At 40.6% G+C, this 20,511-nt stretch overlaps 1 protein-coding gene across 4 annotated transcripts in view; it reads right to left on the reverse strand.

Moving 5' to 3' along the window:
* The window catches only part of FERMT2 (FERM domain containing kindlin 2), a 29,789-nt gene extending 9,585 nt beyond the window's left edge, over nucleotides 1-20,204 (reverse strand). The window contains exons 1-8 of one of the 4 annotated variants that reach the window (XM_053474488.1): nucleotides 20,018-20,204; nucleotides 18,870-19,035; nucleotides 6,427-6,660; nucleotides 2,350-2,484; nucleotides 1,721-1,753; nucleotides 1,305-1,530; nucleotides 1,074-1,176; nucleotides 65-172 (exon numbers count right to left, since the gene is read on the reverse strand). In XM_053474488.1, the coding sequence (XP_053330463.1) occupies nucleotides 65-172; nucleotides 1,074-1,176; nucleotides 1,305-1,530; nucleotides 1,721-1,753; nucleotides 2,350-2,484; nucleotides 6,427-6,660; nucleotides 18,870-19,026 (996 nt within the window). In that variant the 5' untranslated portion in view covers nucleotides 19,027-19,035; nucleotides 20,018-20,204. The remainder of the gene's footprint in view (nucleotides 1-64; nucleotides 173-1,073; nucleotides 1,177-1,304; nucleotides 1,531-1,720; nucleotides 1,754-2,349; nucleotides 2,485-6,426; nucleotides 6,661-18,869; nucleotides 19,036-20,017) is intronic. The other 3 variants (XM_053474489.1, XM_053474490.1, XM_053474491.1) reach the window with 3 other exon arrangements.
* Between the last annotated feature and the right edge of the window lie 307 nt (nucleotides 20,205-20,511).

Genomic DNA, 20,511 nt, shown 5'->3' on the forward strand with positions numbered 1-20,511 from the left:
CAGGCAATTTAAACATGCTAACAAACTTCTTTTTTCTACAGACCAAGCATATTTCCTTATTTACCTGCAAAGCTGCAAACATCATCATCTCCTCTTCCGTACATTCAATTTCCTCCAGGAGGATGGCCCATTTAGCTTGCTCATAGAGCTGGTTGATTCTAATGGCATCATACTGCAATAAAGTTACAGAAACAAAAGCGTTGCGTTACACTCGTTATTGATGACATACTATGTTATATACACACACACTCTCTAATCCAATACTTTAATTATATTTACTCAAATTATAAGGGGTACATACTTTTACTATGCCTCCATTGTTGGGGGGGGGGGGGAAGTGTTATTTACTGCCTGGAGATACAGAATTGGACATGGACCAATAACGCTTAATCAGCTAAATGTTACTGGGTCACCTGGTGTTGACTGCATTAATCTAGGGATTTTTAATTCTTCCTGTATGTATATTTGCACACTTAAATAGATTGGAAGCCAGCTGTGCAAATCTAAGTCATCTCTGAAGAAGCTTAGGCAAGCACAGATTTTTTCATTCATTAGGTAAAACAGCCTACATAAACATTTAACCGAACTCATTCTGTTGGATTGATTTTTGCACCTCTTATCTGCACCAAACGGGACATGTAAACGAAACGTTTAGTTTGTTAAGATGAACCATTTTCTAGAATGAAAACAAATTACTGTCATTTATCAGACAATGGGAAGTAAATTGGGTGGATACATTATATGATTCGACATGGCACTCTTATTGGCATTACCACGGTCTTAATGGAAATGCTAATACAGGGTATGAAGCCACATCAAGGAGGTGCAGAATACTGTAAACCGGTACCTCCTACAATTGACAAGTAGTGATATTGCCCGATTAGATCCTGCCTTTGCCCATCCAAACACACGTACAATGGATTAGCTAAAAGCCCGGCAGTACGAGCGGTAGGATTGCAGAACAGATTAAACACTAATAAAAAGTAACAGACACAAAATAATAGGAGAGATAGGCCAATTGGTTCTTATCTACCATCAAATTCTAGGTTTTCAAGATAAGCGTTATAAATTACCTTTGGATTCAAATCAAAAAAGCTGTAGTACTTAAATCGAAGTAGTAAGGCATCATTTTCCTTCACGTCCTGTTCCATAAGTGATCTTGAAGAATCTAGCCAACTGCAAAAGAGATAACAAAAATCCAAATTAATGTGCAGTCAAAAGACAAGCCTCTTCCAACACATGAAGTGTTAAATATTTTCACGGATATGTAAATAAAAAAAATTATAAAAAAAATAAAAGATTACCCTTGGTTTATTTTGGCTTTGTCCAGAAGGGTCTGCGGTTTATACATCTTTGCCAATACATCAGGCGAAGTTATTGGTTGGCTGACGGCAAGAATGCCAGGATTTCCTTCAGACAAGGCACTATCTCCAAACCAGGCGGACGTAGGAGACAGAGGGCTACCATCCCGCGAGTCATACGTAGGCGTCATGGTTTTACTGTAAAGGCCAGGGCTTGAATATATGCTCCCTATGAGAAACCAATAATCATAAGGAAGAGGTTCCATGCTTTAAGACTTTTTTTTCCAGTCATGGCACACCCATTACAAGTCAGTTTCTGCATGCTTTAAAAGAATAAAAAAAGTGGAACACACAGGCTTGGGAAAGTACAGTAAAAACAAAAAGTAGCACAGCAGAGAGGAAAAGAACCCTGAACTCACCCTTGACTGGGCCTATGTAAAGAACATCAGTGCCTAAAGAGAAGATGGGAAAGATGGAAATGAGACAGAAAAGGACAGTTGGAAGTATGAGGAAGGAACTGGAAAGAAGGAAGGTACTTTGAATCCTTTATGGCACAAAGTTACTACTTGGCCACGTTATAAGCTGATTCAGTAGGAAAAACAATCTTTTCGATCATCCAGTATAGAACTAGTATTCTGCGGTTGATTAAGGATACCAGTTCCTACTGCCAACATTGGAGGTGGCACGCAGAGCCACTCAAAAATTCACTTTGTTAGGCTGGAAATTATTCTGTGAAACAAAGACTAACCTAAATCCTTAAGGTAAATTTCCAGATTCTCCATCCAAATGGATAACAATATATATAACTAGTCTTAGTCTTCAGATGAAAACATGCCAGAGTCTTGAACAGAATGAAGGAAATGCATGATTTTCAGTATAGTACAACACGCATTTTTATTTTGGCGATGTGTGGCCAAACATGCGTTCCAACTATAACTGCCCGACCCCTCAAAGACAGTAGCAATAAAATGTAGGAGAAGCAGCTGTAACATGGTCCTCAAGCTGACAACTATTGATAGTTCCATCTGTAGCTTGAGATGTTACTCACCAGATCCTGGAGTCAGTAAAGGCCCCTCAAGTTCAAGAATATTATCTTCACTCTGCTCATCTATCTTTTTCTTTTTTTTCTTGGTAGGATCTCTTGGTTTCCGAAGAAGGGAAAGTTCTTCAGGATGTCTGATGTCTACGGGGGGTTGGGGTTGTTAAAAAAAAAAAAAAAAATTAAAGTTCAAGATACGTGTAGATTTAGCTGCCCCTGGCATCAAACATCAGATGCAATGTTATTAATTCAGCTAGAACTTTTTACACAAAGCTTGATGTACTTAAGACTGAAGGGTTTACACTGATATGTTGTGTCCACATAGGGCTCCCCAGGATGAATTGGAGAGGCCTCCATAATGGACAGGGTGCATAAAGTACAAGCCTTAAAAGCACCTAGGGCAAAAACAAAATACTTCTCAGACAGCTACAGAATATCTGGTGGCAGGGGCATTTTAAATGGCTAAACTTTTAGTCTCAGTCCAGCAACGCTGTGATCTGTTGGAAACATTGTATTGGTGGGGGGGGGGGGGGGAGAGCCGCTAACACTAGAACCACCTATAAGGAACATTTCCAATGCTTTGGAAAGATCATGCCCTACCACTGGCACCTACAAATGCACTTCTACATGTTCATGTCTGTTAAACCAACAAACGGCAACACAGCCTGCTCCCCCCCCCACTCTAAATTCAATAGAATTCAATTGGCAATGCCATAAAATGTCATTCAAAACAGCAGAAACATTATTTCTCAGGTCAATGCCAGATGAAGGCAGAAAAGTTAGTATATTTTAACAGGCAATAAAACATCAACCTTGGGGAGAGGGGGGGGGAGTTGGGCAAATATTACAAAACTAAGAAAACATTTCACATCCTTTTATGGGGAAAGTAGATTCAAATGTTGCAGGAGTCAAAGAAGAAAAAAAAAAAGAAAAGTTGGACACATCTGCTGAATTTCTCTACAATGCTACTTTGACAGAAGTGAATACAAGATATGAAACATGTGGAACCTTTAAAAAACCAAAACCTTACAGTGGGGAGCTGTAACTGTAGAAAAATTAGCTTCACAATGTTATTTCTTATGCCTATTTTTTGGGGTAGAATGGCATGTGTCCAACACCCACATCCAAGCCTATTTGATAGGCTAAGTCGCCATTGTCCGCTTTGGGGTACAGACTGAACACCCCATGTGACCAGAATGACACCTTTCTTGGTGATCCACAGAAGGTAAGTAGATGCAACTCAATTGTTGCCTCCTGTTTTGGTACAACATTCAATTCATGCCTGTGCCCTTCCGCAAAGAAAAATCCGTTTAATTGGTTATCGAAAACCATTGTGTGTCTAGGTGAGATATAGAGATATAGATATATCTTGCCTTGTGTATACAATGATGTCCTGATTTATGTTCATGCACAGAGCCTACTGAAGGGAAGGAGGCATAAACTGGGGACAGCTACATCTATTTATACATTCACATAACCATAATGCAAAGATTAAGAACTTTAAAGCATAATTTTTAATGTGGAATTTCCTTTTAGCAAGCGGGAACACCAATATTTACAGCATATCTCCACTAGTCTAATAACCCTGGACTGGAAGTCTCATTTGTAAGAGAAGCATTTTATAAAACACTTCTACTTGATGCTTGCATCACAAGGAATAAACATAGGGAACGCTGATCATATTGCTCTGCTGACCGACCATGAGACTTATAAAGATAGTTTACTTATCGGTCTGACAAACAATAAAACCCTCTCCATACACCCTTGACTTCAATAACCTTTGTTAAAAGCAGCTGTTTAGCTAATGGGTTTCCTGGTCCCAGAGCAAAATATTCTAAATCTTCAGGTTTATAAGATAGATATTTTTGTATCATGTGATGTACTATGGTAAATTAAAGTACACCGCAAATCCTCTTCCAGAGACAAACTTTTCATTCCCATAAAGGTAGTCAACATAGTAGAAAACAGATATTTGCCTAGTTTTCCATCCCAACAACTGATCTCTTGGCTACGATAGTTTTGCACAGACGTGTTATGTTTGAGTCCATTCCAGGCCTATGTAGGGTTATTTTTTTTGGACTGGGGCACTAGGTTTTTGTATCAGCAGTTTTTCTACCATCAGTAGACTGGTAGTAAACCAGTGCCAGGTAATAGGCCTACCAAGGCCACAAGCGTTATTGGGGTGTCATGCGTTAATTCCTACAATGTATGTCCTACAGCCACAGAACTTCCCCTTGCCCTACAGGACAGCATTAATAAAGGGCCACGGGGGCCAGGGCTTGGCTTTCCCACTTACTGTTATATATTTATTATGGCCTTATTTATAAAAAGCAAGCTAAAGACTCTTATTATAAGAGCCATGACAAGATTAAAAACCTCAATCACCCCAGCAGATTTGTACCGAGCGTTTGCATTTCTGATAATTGGATTTAAAAGGAAGAGATCCCAGTGGAGCAGCACTGTCTGGAAACAGAGGTAGTTATAGGATAAACAGAAGCGTGTAATCGATCAGAGGGACATCTCCAAAAATAACAGTAACCAGAGAACGCTCGAGAGTCTTTAGCATTACAGGACTGGAGCCGTGCATGGCGGGGGGCAGGATGACAGGAGAGCCATCAAAAAGGTTGGATCCTAACCCACGAGTGACAAACCCATTATTCTTTCTACACTAAAAGGGTTAAAAAGATATATGCAACCTTATGCCAGATGTGTGCCAACTTTTCTTTAAGATTGAATCTTCTGCCAAGCATAGGTTTACTTGCAGATCTCATTTGAAGCCCACTGTATGCCACTACACAATATGTACTAGAGCTGCTACATATTAGAATTACTAATAGCCCATTGAGTGTATGTGCGCTCTGTAACAGCAAACCCCAAATCACAAGGCTTGTAAAAATACATATAAAAAATATTTAGGAGTGCAACATCTTAGGCAAAAAATGACATCCATTAGGAATGTGCAGATTGCAAAAGGATTGAGTTACTTAAGAAATATTGTGCAAATGAGAACACTTACACTTAAGATTAGCTTAAAGAAGAAGAAAAATAAATTCTTGGTCTGGAATGTAAAATATTCAGGTTTTTAAAAAAATCGGGGGGGGGGGGGGAGTGTTACACATTAACAGTTTCAGGAACTGTAGGAGGTCAGCTAATAGTAAGGATATTGTTGTCAACAATCTGCTTCTGTGAGGCTTTCCATTCACAAAGAAGGGTCTTGCTGGTTGAAACAAAGTATCTCTTTTCCACTACAGTTACTGTCCTGCACAATTAGCTGTATTGAAAGCTGCTCGTTAGGAAGGCTATTCAGGAGGAATTGATCAGTTTTAACAGACTTGAATAGTAATAGAGTTATCGGCATTACAACGCTTTTACTTTAATCACTACAACCACCCCCAGGATCAATACACGTGCCGAGCGACAGTTTATAGACATGAACCCAACAGCCAGCTAACTTGTTCTGCTAAAGCAGCCTTTAACACATACATCATTTTACAATTTTTACCTTGTTCTTCTGTTTTTGGTCTGCACTATTGGCAGGACACATCACCTATTTTATAATCGAATTAGGTGCTTTTTGGGCAGTTTTCCTTAAAACACTTCATCGCATTATATTCCTTCAAGCGTAATTAGAGAAACTTCTTAAAATTATAAAGGAAAATCTTAAAATGTATGTGTACGCAGTCCAAGTCGTGCACAGTACATCAGAATGTTAGCAGAAGCAAGACGTACAACTGTCTGTTCTAAACAGATCCGAAAACACAACAGGAAGAAAGAAGCCATTGAGCTCAACATTTGGATCAAATCAATTAGCACTTCCAAAAGTATTCAGTGCATCCCAATGGAAATCAGTAAAGGCCCCATGCCCGACCACATGACCTTTAAAGGATTAGCAGGCCAAGGAGCAAGAACTTTGCTGATTCGAGAAATTCTACAACTCTGTGTTATTTGGTCTCCTACCTACTTGTTGACATGCACTACAGCAGTAAACATCCCTTTGCTAATGTGATCCATCCTAACCAACATATGGCAGGTCTGCAGAACGCTGGCTGCATTACAATGAGAGGGGGAGGAGTACTCTCTACTTACTGAAGGTCTTGCAGATGTCCGAAACAGCTTTGAAGACCCTGTCCGAGAAGTTTACTTTCACCTTCACATACTTCATGTTTGGTAGCTGCAGCCGGAGCAGTTTGTGCTGTGGGGTGAATTGCAGTTTGGCGTCTGCTTGGATGCCATATTTGTCCAAGGTCCAATGCGTTTTCAGAAGCCAGGTTTTCTTCTTCTCCCACCATAGGGCATGATCAGACCAGTCTTTCTTGACATCTGCATAGCAAAGAGTATTACAAATGAAATAAGTGTGTAATTTTCTAACGTTATATTCCCCTGCAGGAATAAAAGCTGTAGAATAATTGGGCAGCCAAGAAGAACCAAATGACTATTAAATATCAGTGTCTTATTGTATGCTATTCGAAGTGGGTCTTGAATCCTTTAGTAACACCTGGGCTGTAGATATTTGCTTATCTTCTGCATTTCAACACAATGACAATATATATCACCCAGACAAAACCCAGATTCTAGGCATAGATTGAACCAGAAACCAAAGGCATTATTGCAGATTTATAATATATTCAACATACACACGATTGTACAACTTAATGTGACACAGAACCCCTTTACCCAGTGGTGGAAAGCGGAATGAGTACTGGGTACTGACTGTGTAGAAATGGGATTGTGTGGCATTCTAAATATTTATAACTTGTCTAATCTTTATCTCTTAATCAATAAAACATAAAAGCCCCTAATACTATGTATTTCAAGACAGTACTAATTACATATCTTAAAATGTATAATCCTTTTCTACTCTTTGCATGAGAACCGAGGAGGAATTGGGTAGACTGATGAGTGCAATATCTGGCTTTTTATATGCAAGTCATGTTTGTCCCATTTAAATCGCCAGTCCAAGTTTTCACAAAAGATTACATTTCCGCTGAGACATTTTCATGCCGGAGTTGTGCCACAGCTGCTAATTTGATAAAATGTAGTGCTTTTCCATAAAACATTTCTTTTAGACGGCTTAATTTAATACCGGTCTAAACCAATAAGATTTCATGGCCAGTTGTTATGCAGCAGGGATCGTGCGCAAGATGAAGCCAGGCTAAATTTAAAGAAAGGAATAAATAATTACATGAATGAAATGCAAAACTCCCATCCTGATAGTGTCAGGAGAGAACAGTACTTGGAAAACATTTTCATCAATTGCAACCAAATATACCCCTGAACGGACTATAAATATTCTTATAGCACAATCCCATCAATACCTCGTTTTGCACATCAACCAAGTCTTTATATAAAATAATTTATAATTTTTCCCCAAACAAAACACTTTTCTATTAAAAGGTTAGCTGCAAAAGCGTTACATTAGCTAGAATGGCACATTTGAAAGGCTGAGGTATATTAAGCCATGCGTCCAATGGTAAGCCCTACGAATTGGTGCCACCAGTGGCCTGAATGGACCACCATTTAACGGGACAATGAATAAGTCAACAAGGTTACTTTCCTATGCAATATACACATTCACAGTAAACATCTGACATTATCCCTCATCTGTCTCAATAAGTGAAACCGTGCCAGCTGTTCTCTGCGGCTAGAGATTGGCATCTCGGCTACCATCACGCGTTGTATTGATCTTGCCATCTACTTTGCACCTGATAACAGGGAGTCCACAACAGCCCCCTATAAGAAAGCACAGCGGCTCCTTTCCAACAATAAAACGTTTCCTGTAAATGACCCTATATAGTTAGAAAGGAGCCGCTTTCCTATAGGGGGCTGTTGTGGAATCCCTGTTAGTTCTCCAGTTATCAGGTGCAAAGTAGATAACACAAGATCAATACGCCTGATGGTAGCCGAGATGCCAATCTCTAGCCACACAGACAGCAGAGATACAGCCGGCATTACTTGATTTATTGACAGGAAAAGGGATAAACCACAATCTGTAACTGCAGATATTTATAAGGGTTTTTTTTTTTTACCCTGTTTTAGTACCAAATGTATAATGAGGAATAAGAATGTAAAGCCCATGGGAAGTGTTCCAAGACCAACTCAGTTTAGTACTTTGATGGAAGCTTATTTCCAGAGATCCATTGGAGCAGCGACGCTCCTAATTTTTTTTTTTTTTTGTTTTTGTTTTTTTTTTACCTGATTGGGCTTCTAAAAAGGCAAGGGAAGTATCCAAGAGACCAAACATTCATTTTAGGAAAAGGCAGGCTTAGAGGACAGAAATCTAATGAAATTCAGCCAAAATCAAAAGCCAGTTCCACAAACAAATAAACACATTCCTTACATCCTGGCCACAAAAGGATATACACCGTATATGCGTTTTATTGCACCCACTGCGTCGCATCACTTCCAGGCACTGAAATTATAGTTATTTGCCTGCCAGTAACAAGCAAATTGAAAAGGGAAAAAAAAAAAAAAAGCCAGGAACAAGTTATATTCAAAATAGCAAATGAGTAACAGGTTCCCGACTTTGCTTAAAAATGGAAATATATAAATGTATTGATATTTAGATGCCAACACAAAAAGACACGGTCACGACTCCCAAAACAGCACGTAGAGAGCCAGCATATGTATGATGGTGGAGAGGGTATTTTTTGTAATCGTAAAAACAGTTAAAACAAACTGATACATTTGTTGAAATAAAGCAAGTCACATAAATGGCTGAATTGAGGAGCATGCCGTATCAATACCCCCCTTTGCAGAGTTTTTTTTTTTGTAGACATCAACGGTCAGTCTTAATACTTTGGTTGAAAAACCATCAAACAACTCAGAACTCCCGGTAGACAGCACTTTAATTATATGAATCCCTTCTGGCACTCCGCTATGGAAAAATTAACCCTTGTAAAATGTTGGCAAAGTTCCGTCTCATTGCATTATGCCCTAATTTAGGGAGCTGCTCATTCAAGTGCTTTGTATTAATAGAATCCCTGCGAATGCCAGGGATACCGAGTCACGGATTAGGTCTACAAAGACACACGGTACGAGTTCTGGCACCCACCGTAGCAGTATTTTAATAAGAAGGCATCGGGGCACTGCAAATCGCTTTGCTGGATCTTTTTTTTACAGGTCCCTCCTCGCTGGTATTTTAATCATAAGAGATTTGTGCGAGGAGGTTTTGTGGAATAACCAGATAAAGAGGTGACTACAAAGACACCTTGAGAAACCCAAGTATTGCTCCTAGCAACAGCTCTAGGTGTTGTAAGCTTCTCCAACAGTTTCCAGACCGGGTGCCAAGATTATGAGGAATTACCAAGAGGGCAATAAATAAGATCGTTATTGCACTGCAGTGTCCTTCCTGCCATGAGAAAGACATCCAATTTTCATACAGAAAAAGCTTCTTTGGAGAAAACCCAAAACACATTTTAAATTCACATTATTACATGTTCAGCAATCCCCAGGCATAATCCACATAGAACAGCTGTCTCTGGCATGGAGGAACAGGCACCTAAGGCAGACATAACAGCTTAAAACACTGCTCCAATCCAGAGGACTTTACCTATAGTGCCTACACATGGATCACACTGGACAAATCTGGAAGAAATAAGACTACGCAAAGTGTGGCAAAAACTACCATCTACATGGTACTCTAGGGCCAGTAGACATGTTTGGAGTACAGTCCAGATTTGTTTTCAATTAAAAGATTTGGGGAGGAGGGGGGGTGTAAAGAAACCGCCTTTCATGTAAAGATGACAAACCTGCAACCAAGCAGTTGAACCATCATCCGGACATATTCAGACAACCTAGAAACTGGTAGACTTAACCTGATTTTTTTTTTTTATTCTTACTTGTAAGCGTTAAGATTGTCTAACTGGAACATAGCAAAGCATCCAGACCGATAGCCCTTCATAATGCTTTCCTGCAACGTTGTGTTGTATTACAGATTCAGACCACGAGTAAGACTTCAGACACTAAGAGTGGACCTTGATGAAGTCAGAGAACGAAGGATGAGTTAATCTAGAACAGAGAGATGCTTGGTAAGGGACAAGTGGAGGACCAACAGGAACATGGATGTAACCGTTTAACGTGACAACTCATTCCATCCTTCCAGGAGAAGCCCCCTGGGAAGACCGTGAAGTTAAGTCACTGAACAGTGGGTTACTATAGCAAATGTGACTTTTTTATTATATGTAGAACATGTGAAACACACATATGCAGTTTCCCCAACATGCATGGGGAATCAGTTCTCTGAGCCAGAGACGGCTACAAGACCGAACGTGGAGTTCTTTAAATCTTATCCAAGCTTCTACAATGAACACATGTTTCCGAGTAGCAGTCAGTATGGAACACTGGCGTTCCAGAAAGGGTTAAACAAGTCAAAAAGCACAGAAGCCACAGAGAGATCCAGAGAGCAGTTGAAAGACCATATTCTGATGCCGGAACAGATTGGATTCAACATCTGGATTTGATCAAGGCTGTCCACAAAAAGTGTTCTTTCACTGGCTGGATTGCCACGTCACCAGCGTGACAATCCACCCCCTGCAAAACATCCGCTCAAAGCAAGGTAGAAAGAAATGAATCATTTTATCCCAAAGACAAATAGGCATAATACTAAATGGTTACAAAAAAGAAATGTATGCCATAAGAATATAAAAAAAAAAAAAAAATTATATATATCAGCTATAAACAACATTTTTTAGAAGCATCATATCTTCCACACCATCACTACATTTACAGAAACAAACCAGTCTACTTTACCAAGAATTAAGATTCAAACTTTGTATGTGGCTTTATTCAGCGCATCTGTTCTTTGCTATAATTTACAGGCATCTCATTTTCATTGAAAATTAGATTCGATGGACACCCCCTTCTACCGTCATACTCAATTTTTCATGATACAATTTCAATTGTTAAAAGAAATAGAAGATAAAAAAAAGGGAAGTTCCAGTACATGCATTCTGATGACATCACAGCAGCTGAAGGAAGCTGCCTTTTGGAACGCTGACACAGCTGGAAATTGATTGGAAACATGTGGAGAACTCTCCCACTTTAAAAGGAGAAGTAATGAGACATTCTGTCTATGTAGATGTCCAAAAACCAAGGTAAACAAAGTGTGAAACAGCCAAAGGAAAATAGAATGCATCGCACACAGAAAATCAACTTAAAGACTCTATACAGACATCCACAGCCAACGGCAATAGGTTCCAAGCCACCACTTTTCAACTTTGGAAAGATCCAAGACATTCACTAAGCCTGCTTTCTTCATAGCCCATGACCCCAAATGAAAGGTGCTACTCAGTCTCATAACTGCCCCCTAGAAGGCACTAGGGTTGTTATGGCTGACCTACCTACTAAGCCTTCAGCACATCAGTGAGCTTTGTAAAACTTACCCCTTAAGTGTAACTGAATGAATAAAGCCTTAAATTAGTTAATGATACGCTTCATTGTATAGAGCACGAAAGCATTGGGACAAATGAAAAAGGAGAAGCCCATCATGGAAGGAGGGACACTATTTTTGGTGGTAGGTCAGTAAACTTTGTATGTTAAGTATAGACCATTGCATACTTCGTGATTTAGATGTTCATTCCATCTAAATGAAGAGCCTTTTAAGTTCCTGAAAGCTTACATTTGTCACGAGGTCATGGTCAAAGAACTGACCAAAGGTTATCCAGAAATTTTTGGGCAGCTTCATGACCTACCAGGTCTATTTCTGTACCAAGGCAAGTGTTTTAGAACCAAGGACAAAAGTAGTTTGCACTAACTTATACCCACCAGAAAACAAGCCAGTTTGTAACAAATTGCATAAATCACAATTTTCTGTTCCACAAAATCACAGGAAGAACATAAAAAGCACCGCTGATCGTGTGTTTTGTTAATTTTTTTATTTCACAGATTGAAATTCCAAGAAGGCATTCTAGAAGTATCTTGTTAAAGTAGTTTATTTTTCCAGGATAATCTCTTTGATGAATAAAATCAGCAAACAGAAGCAGTCATCCGAAATATTAAAGTCTATGAAACACCAAGCTGTAAGTCAGCGACTCCATTATTATAAAGTCTCCCTTGCGTTTACGACCGAGGACAATCCTAAGCATTCCACGTAGAGCGCGTCATTTTCTCTACCGAGAGAAAGCGACTGCCAAAGGAAAGCGGCAGACAAACCTGGGATCCACAGTCTGGCGCCTTATGTCTCAAAGCAATTCCACCAAAAGTCTGAATAAACGAGGCACAGAAAAACCTCAAAATAGGGAAAGAAAAAAATTATAATGTTAAATACAATACGATTATCTGTGAAAGGAAAGAAAAGAAGGCGTAGCTATAGAGCAGAACAATGCATTTTATTGGCTGCGAAAAAACATCTATTAAAACATCTACTTCCAAAGTAGGAGCGAAGCAAGCCAAGGAAGTCATTTCCTACACAGGAAAGAATCCTTAAAAAACACATCGAAGCCTCAGTTTAGGGAAAGTACGCAAACATCTGTTGGGATGGGGGCTTTGCTGTATTTTTAGTATTGCCGAGTTTTATTACAATGAAGAATAAATGCTCATTCAAAATGGCCAACCTAAAATAAACCCTCAACGCAGCAGCATCAGACTGGACGCCGGATATAACCGTCGCCTGCACCTGGTGGTCCAGCTCAAGAGTGCCGAAATCTGCATGGGCACTACACGGCCCCCGGGTCCTCCGAGAATAGGCGCTGGTACATCAATCAATGTGTCAGCCGTGCACAAGGGGATTCTGGAAACCTGCCTGTTTTGGGGTAAAGCGCAGAGACGTTGAGAATCCTCCGACATGAGCCAACAGATGTGAAACCATGACCCCATTCAATCGCCCAACAGCAATACCAGTGATCAAGACTATGGCAGGGCCAGAAGATATAGATGCATGTAGTTGCAACTCTTTACAGATCTATATTATATATTTTTATTATAGGTCCTGTTCCACGTATTCAAAACAGACTGCTTTCTCCTAAGCAATGTTCAGCTAAAACAGACCAGTCATTCTTTTCCTCTCTAGGTTTAATCGCACAAAATCAACCCAGATAATTGTGAAAAGTCCTTTTCAGTTTCTACAGCAACCACCCAATCATTAACTGCTTTTTGTGTCATGTGCAAATTAACCATTCCATGAAAAACATTGAATGAAACAACAAAAAAAAAAAAAAGTTGACGTCAAATACTTCTGGGAAAGGTTCCGGTGTTTAACGCTATCAGGAAAGTTTTTAATATTTAAAGTACAAAAGAAGGTAAAAGTACACAAAGTAGGTGGGTGGCCACAAGATGAAGTTGGAGCTGGCATTCAAGTCAGTCTTTAAATTATTAAACTACTATCCCTGCGACACGCAAAACAGTACTAGAGTTGCCAAATGAGTGCTCTGAATCTGGGTGGCCTGGACTACCAGGGATAGAGATGGATACCCTCATCTAGAGACTGTAACTCGTCTGGATTATGTTATAATTTGCATCTATCATAAAAGATTCCAAGCAAATGAGCCAGGGGTTCCATCACAAATACTGACACGTAGAGCTGGAACCGGCTCAAGTGCTGCCCTAGGCCTGACCCAAGGCAGTACCCTCAGCCGCCACCTCCATACCCGTCATGCCTTCGGATGCAGTCTATGCTGGCCTGTGCTGATGGGCCGCCTGGGGAAAGCAGGGATCTGCCCTGTAAAAGACCCATTGAGCAACAGCATAAGTGGGCAATCTGCCCCTTGGACCAGTAGCCCAAATCCACCTGGGTCAGAATACATTGTTATATAGGAGGAGCAGCAACAATTCATCTCTATCTCAGCTGTTTCAAATATGGCTTCTACCTATTATGCTACAGTAACCGTCAGCCAAGTCTGGATTTGTCTAATAAGAGGACTACAAATGGAGAGCCGAGGCCAATTCAGAAACAGAACTAACTCCTATATCTGATCTACATACAAAAAAATTATTATATATGAACACTACAGAAAGGTTCCTGCATTGGATGACTGGTGCCAGCAGTTTTACTTTACCAGCTTTTAGTTTTTTTTGGCAGCAGTTTGAATCCAGTAGAATGTTTTGTGTTTTTTAAAGAAACACACACGGTTCTGATAGCACAAAGTGTAAACAGGTGCTTAAATCCCAAACAAACTCAGATTATCCAGATTTAACACGTGCTGGTCAGCAACAAGCGAAACATACGTGTCCCGGAAATACCAGCAACAAAGCACCAATACGAGACATGGATAGTAGTTTAGTCTCTAAACCGAGGGTGAACATTAACTAGAGAGTAGAGTTCGCAACACCAAGGGCCTACCCTAGTGAACGTCTCATTCAAAAGGGCTGAGCTGGCCCTGTATAATGCATGGTTAACGCAAGGAGTTCATGGTCAAGACATTGACTTAAAGCTTTATAAAGGGCAGGCTTAAGCCCCTTTTTTCGGAAACCACCTGCAAGGACTAGACGCAAAGACACGCCAGTATCTAAGGCGTATCCGAGAATACGACAGGACCTAACGACCTACAACACGTGGGTCTCACACAGCAAACGATAAGGCTCTGATAATGAAGTCAGGGTATTAAAGGATCTTTCTTTAATCCGTCCATTAGATATCGGCACTCTACCCATCGCGCCATCAATCACCAATGTTGGCTTCCGCCGATCCTGATTGGTTAGACTCTCAAGAAGTCCTTTGGAGCAATTAAGTAATTTGGAAAGCTGTCACCAATGACAAAAGTGGCAACACTTTTTCTATGTACATATATAATTTTACACATTACCGCGAACAATTACACATTTCTTTATTTTTTGCAGCCTCCCAAAGGGTTCATGTTAATTCGGTCAGATGCTACAAGTCAAAGCAATATGATAATCAGAGAGAAATATCGTGCAAATGACCTCATAGAAAATCAATAATTCCGAATGCAGAGAGCTGCGGTTCGGTCGCGTCATTTCTGCAGACTAATGGCTTTATTCTGACAACTTAAATGGCTCGGCAGGAGTCACCTTGACCAGCGCTCTCGCTCGCATGCTGCAGTGTAAAAATAACCGTCAGATAGAGCTTTTGCTTTGAAGAGAGTGCATTAGAAGAGAGAGAGAGAGCAACTGGTGTGCCTTCAGCCAACAAAAATTCTGTTTTTCCTTTCATGGCCTTGGGAGATGGAATGGATTATAGCATTTGGAGAATTAAGCTGCATAGGCCCCCTTTTTATCTATTAAAACATGAGTCACAACAAACGTAAGAGCTTTCCAAGTAGGAAGAAGCGAGATGCAAGGCCATGTGTTCGTCTTCTGCCTTAGTGGAGTATTTAGGAGGGCTTTAGTACACCCCTGGGGCAGAATGGAGCAGAGTACAGTGGCATATTAAAGGGGGAAAACATCCAAAGAATTGTCTTTCCAAAACAGACCAATACAATGTTTCTTTGTGTGTGGCTTTGAAACAAAAAAAAGATTAGCGCAATAGGTTAGAAGCAGGAAAGTTAGAGCTTTGTGGAATAAAATATGGATTAAGTTTACAAACAAACAAATACCCCATTCACGCACCGAGATCAAGACCATAGTTTTTAAAAAGGCAAAATTCTGGGTAATCTTAATAAAACCTTAAAGAAAAGAATGTTGACAAAGACACATGGAACATCCATGGATCGGGACAAATTCAGAGTTTTAAAAAGGTAAGTCCAATAACAGATGGTTTAAACCACTCATGCCAGACACATGGCCCTTAAAAAGAGTGTGTATGGGCCCCTGTATTGTTAAACATAGTCCTCTACACCAGGCTATTAGATCAGATTTGGACTCCCACATTGACGTAGAAGGACTACCACTCTTATCCCTTGAAGGATCAGATATTTTACAGCCATCAGCCAGACAAATATTTGCCTCATGTATGCCCTTCAAAGCGAAACAAGTGGGGGTTTCATTCATTTACACGGTTATCTCCCATAGCGTTAAGGTTGGGCCCTGTGTCCAGCAGTCGGTGATGGAAAGCTGCCCGAAGCAAGCCAAGGTGCCACGTAGAAGATCAGACACAAGAGACTGCAGAGTGTCTCGCCCAGAAGCTCTCCGCAGAGAAAGGGGAAACTTTTAGCATTTACCTAAAAGTCATAACAAAAAGCCAAGACTATTCCTTTAAAGCAGAAGCTAAAGCCCAGAGAACAATTACTTTTTTAATAAGATACTTTTGTTTTTGCACAGACCAAATACAAAAGTATATCATTGCAGGAACCTGGATATAAGCGGCTCATCAGGTACTTGCCAAAGTACCCCATTCGGAATATTCTTACATAGTGACACAACGAGTGTGGTTTCAGATGGGAAACAATACAGGAAATGTCATTTCCCTCCCCCTGAATGCCATTGAAGAGGCAAGTTAAAGTGACACGCAGGAGAGGAACAGCCACCACAAATCGTCAGCACATAATCACATCAAAGGAAAGACCAGGATCAAGTACATTTAATTGAGAAGTGTTTAAATGAACGTTGTGTAAATGACTATAGTAGGGTCACTGATCATCCACAGGGCCACCGGTCACACCAGGCTCACAACCTAGCAAAGGTCACAGATTAAATACATAAACATCTTTCTATGTAGCCGATGCCAGATAAATTGTGTATCCTTAGCATGGATGAGACCTTCATGTTTATGAGACATCAGAGAGCACGAGAGGAATGCAAGGACATGCACCCGAAAATCAGGTAGCCTGGTAAAAATTAGACCTATAATAAAATCCATAATGTGCGACCATTAGTGTCCAACTAGTAGATGTTCCTGACAGGGGAAGTAACCCCAAGAAGTAGCTGAAAAGAGACCCCACTATTATTGAAGCAGGTTAAGATATGAAGATCAGAAACTTATATGCAAGCCATCTGGAGAGGTCAGCAAGCGACATACTAATGTCAAGGCTCTACACGGGCATCTGTCTTTTATAAAAAGGTTTCCTTAAGCATCTGGGGATGTCTGCACCAACTTCAAAGCAATCCCGCAAGCCAGTAACCAGAATTTAAAAACGATACACTTGTAGCACCCATATAATAATAATTATTAATATTTTAGCACCCGGACAGAGACATAAATCGAGGAGGCAGCAGTTATCTTGGAACATCTTCAATTATCGCAGCATTTTATTATACATTTTATAGTATATATCTCTACTAGAAATGCCTCTATATTCTTCCATTGTTACAGCAAAAAACCCACAAAAATAAAAAAGAAAACGCTTTCCACCAAAATGATTACATGCCGCATAAAACATCATCAGGTCACCAATAGTCACATTCTTTATACTGGGAAGAAATGTTCTTCTCGCAAGAGCTTCCCATTCCTAGAGCGCTGCTTTCTGACCCACATTTGGTTAAATATTTTCAGTTTATGCCCAGCTCCTGTTAACATGTTTGGCTTTATTAGAACATCAAAACGATACGGAATTATACCAAAATGAGTCAACACCGGCACTTCAAACTTCTCTGGATAGGACATAAGCACTTTAATTCGCCTACCTAAGAGTATTTTATCTCTTGGTAACGGAGAAGCGACAAAGCTTCCATATGTGATTAAATATTACCTCCCTTCTCCCCATACCCTCCAGGACGTTGGCTGCCTCAACCAATCTCTAACGATCAGCAACTTAACAGGGAGAGATAACTTAACCCGGATCATGCAGATCACGTGAATAGATTTTTGATATTTTAAAAACAGATAAGCCCCATCGCATGGATTTAGCATCCTGAACTGTAAAAATACTATATTAAGGAAACGTAACACCTCATTCTAGATCTGATTGTTTCATGAACATCTCAGTACAAGATCACCCAGAACTGAAAAGGCATTCTGCCCCAGTGACCCTCCGCCAAGAGCTCACGTGTTTCTCTAGCTATTCATTGAACCGTCATGGGTCAGATATTCTATTACCGATGACATTTTCCAGATATCATTCTTGCACATTTTTAAAGTCATTCTTCGTCAGGGACTCTGCCAACTCTAAACAAACCTTTCATAAACCATTTAAAAGAAGTCCAGATTATGGGACGCATTTCTTATGTCCTGTTTACCCGTTATACAACGCCACAGAATATAATAGCGCAAAATAAATTAATAAGTAATCCAAAGGACCCTAGATGAGCCCTACTTTGGATGTCAACTACAGCAAGAAAAACACAAAATCTTCTCTGCGTGTGGACACAAATCAACAGACTTTTACCAAACACGTTTAAAGACTAGTAATGTAAACACAGATATGGCTTAACGCATATACCGTCCGCCAAATAACCATTGGCTTGCACTTTTCTGAAACGCTCCAACAGAATTGGGCATTTCAGATGGTTAACCATTACTGAGCCAAAGTCTAGGTCTGCAAGGCTTTAACACAAGCCCTGTGGTGCTTAAAGGGTTACTCCTCCATGCAACAGATACTCAAAAGCCGCACAATAAAGGTATTCACAAAGATCGTGACTTTTCCCCCCCTCCCGGCCACGTTAAAATAAAATGAATTCATTCTTTCTGACTAAGGGGGGGATGGGAGGTTGGCCGGGGAAGCTGTATGACAGCCACACCTACCCTCCCATGTGCAACTTACCAAGTTTTTCCACTAATTTCAGCATCACCCCTCCAATATGCACTTCCCCGGTGACTCTTAGGGTGACATCCCGGCTGAGATCCGTTACGTGGATACTTAACTCCCAGGTTCCATCCGCATAGCAGCCATCTGGCATCCTTATACCATCCAAAGCCATCTTTTTTTCCTGTTACGAGAGAGGAAATGACATTCCTATTAGCAGAGAAGGTTTGTTTATTTTACACAAAGACAATCAATGGAGATACATTTATGGGGCTAAAAGCATATGGTGGGGGGGGGATAGAGTAAAGAGGAAAAAAAAAAGCGTTAAATAAAATGTTATTTTGTATCAATAAAAAGCAAAAACACAAACTGATGTTGCAGAATTCCATAGACAAGCACAACATAAAAAAAAAATGAAACAAATATCAGATGATTTGTTTTTGATGCATTTTAAAGTGACCTAAACTAGGAAACCCCCAAACACTATCCATGATGATGCAGAGTCTCTGCTCCCCACCCAGAGCAGCAGCAGTTAGGAGACACAGCCCAAGGAAATCAGGGAGGATTTCACCCAGAATAAAAAAAAAAAGGAAACCAGCAAATGCTTAACCAAAACCACAAATACAGAGAAATTTCAGACAAAAAAACCCCAGAAAGAGTGGAGCTTTAAACCCCACTACAGCATTAACCCTTTCAGTGCCACAGAAGAGGGAGCAAAGCGTTGCTATTAAAGTAGATGGAGGGCAAGAAAATTATGATTAACCCTTATTGTGCCGTCAATGCCGGTAACTGCATGTATCAGGGGTAATCCCCCAGAACAGCTCTCCTCCCCACAGATCAGGATCCCTGCAATCGTTTTCTTCTATTTTTTTTTTCTCTTTTCTGTCCTTTTCAGCCAAGCAAATCATCCATTTTGCTATTTACACATCCTCTCTCTCTCTCGCTCGGTCTGCAAACCGTTGTTCACCTGTTTCCAAAGTTAACAAACCGGTCCTGCTGCTTCCAAGCCGGTGTATTATTAACTTTTTGAAGCTGTGGAGGGAAGAGGCTGTGTTGGGGAGGAAAGGAGGGAAGGGGGTGGGCAGCATGAAATAAGAGGAGTAAGCAAAGGGTAAGGGGTATAAATACCCTGGGGAAAAAAGCCCCCAAAAAGCATGCACACTCACCTCCTGTCCTCCCCTCTTCTTGCAAAGTCTGTACTCAAAGAGTTAAATGGAGGGGGGTAAGGATCCAGACACCCTCTCTCTGCAGCCTGAGCTCTCTGCTAATGGAGTCCCCAAAGCTCCTCTCTCCAAGGCTCTGATCACGTCACTGCTACTCAATCTGGTTCCCCTGCTGCTGCAGCTGGGCACTCCCCTGCCTCAGCTTCCTTTATCTATCACTGATTGGGACCTACAACTGCAAAACTGGGGAGAGGAGGAGGAATAGTAGGGGAGGAGTAAAGGGGGGGGTGTAGAAAGTACCAGCCCAAAAGAGAAATGATGCCTGGTCCAGCAAAAGTCAGTGGGAAGAAAGTCTTCAGGAGTCTCCGCAGCCTCTGGCCTTTTATGGAAGTGAATTAAAAGCCAGGATTGGATCCAACATCCGGGACTCAGGGAGGTGGAGGAGAGAGACGAGAGGGGAGAGGAGGGCTGGAGGCAGAGACTGGCTGTCCCGTTAT

This window comes from Spea bombifrons, chromosome 9 (genome assembly GCF_027358695.1).
Source record: "Spea bombifrons isolate aSpeBom1 chromosome 9, aSpeBom1.2.pri, whole genome shotgun sequence".
Lineage (NCBI taxonomy): Eukaryota > Metazoa > Chordata > Amphibia > Anura > Pelobatidae > Spea > Spea bombifrons.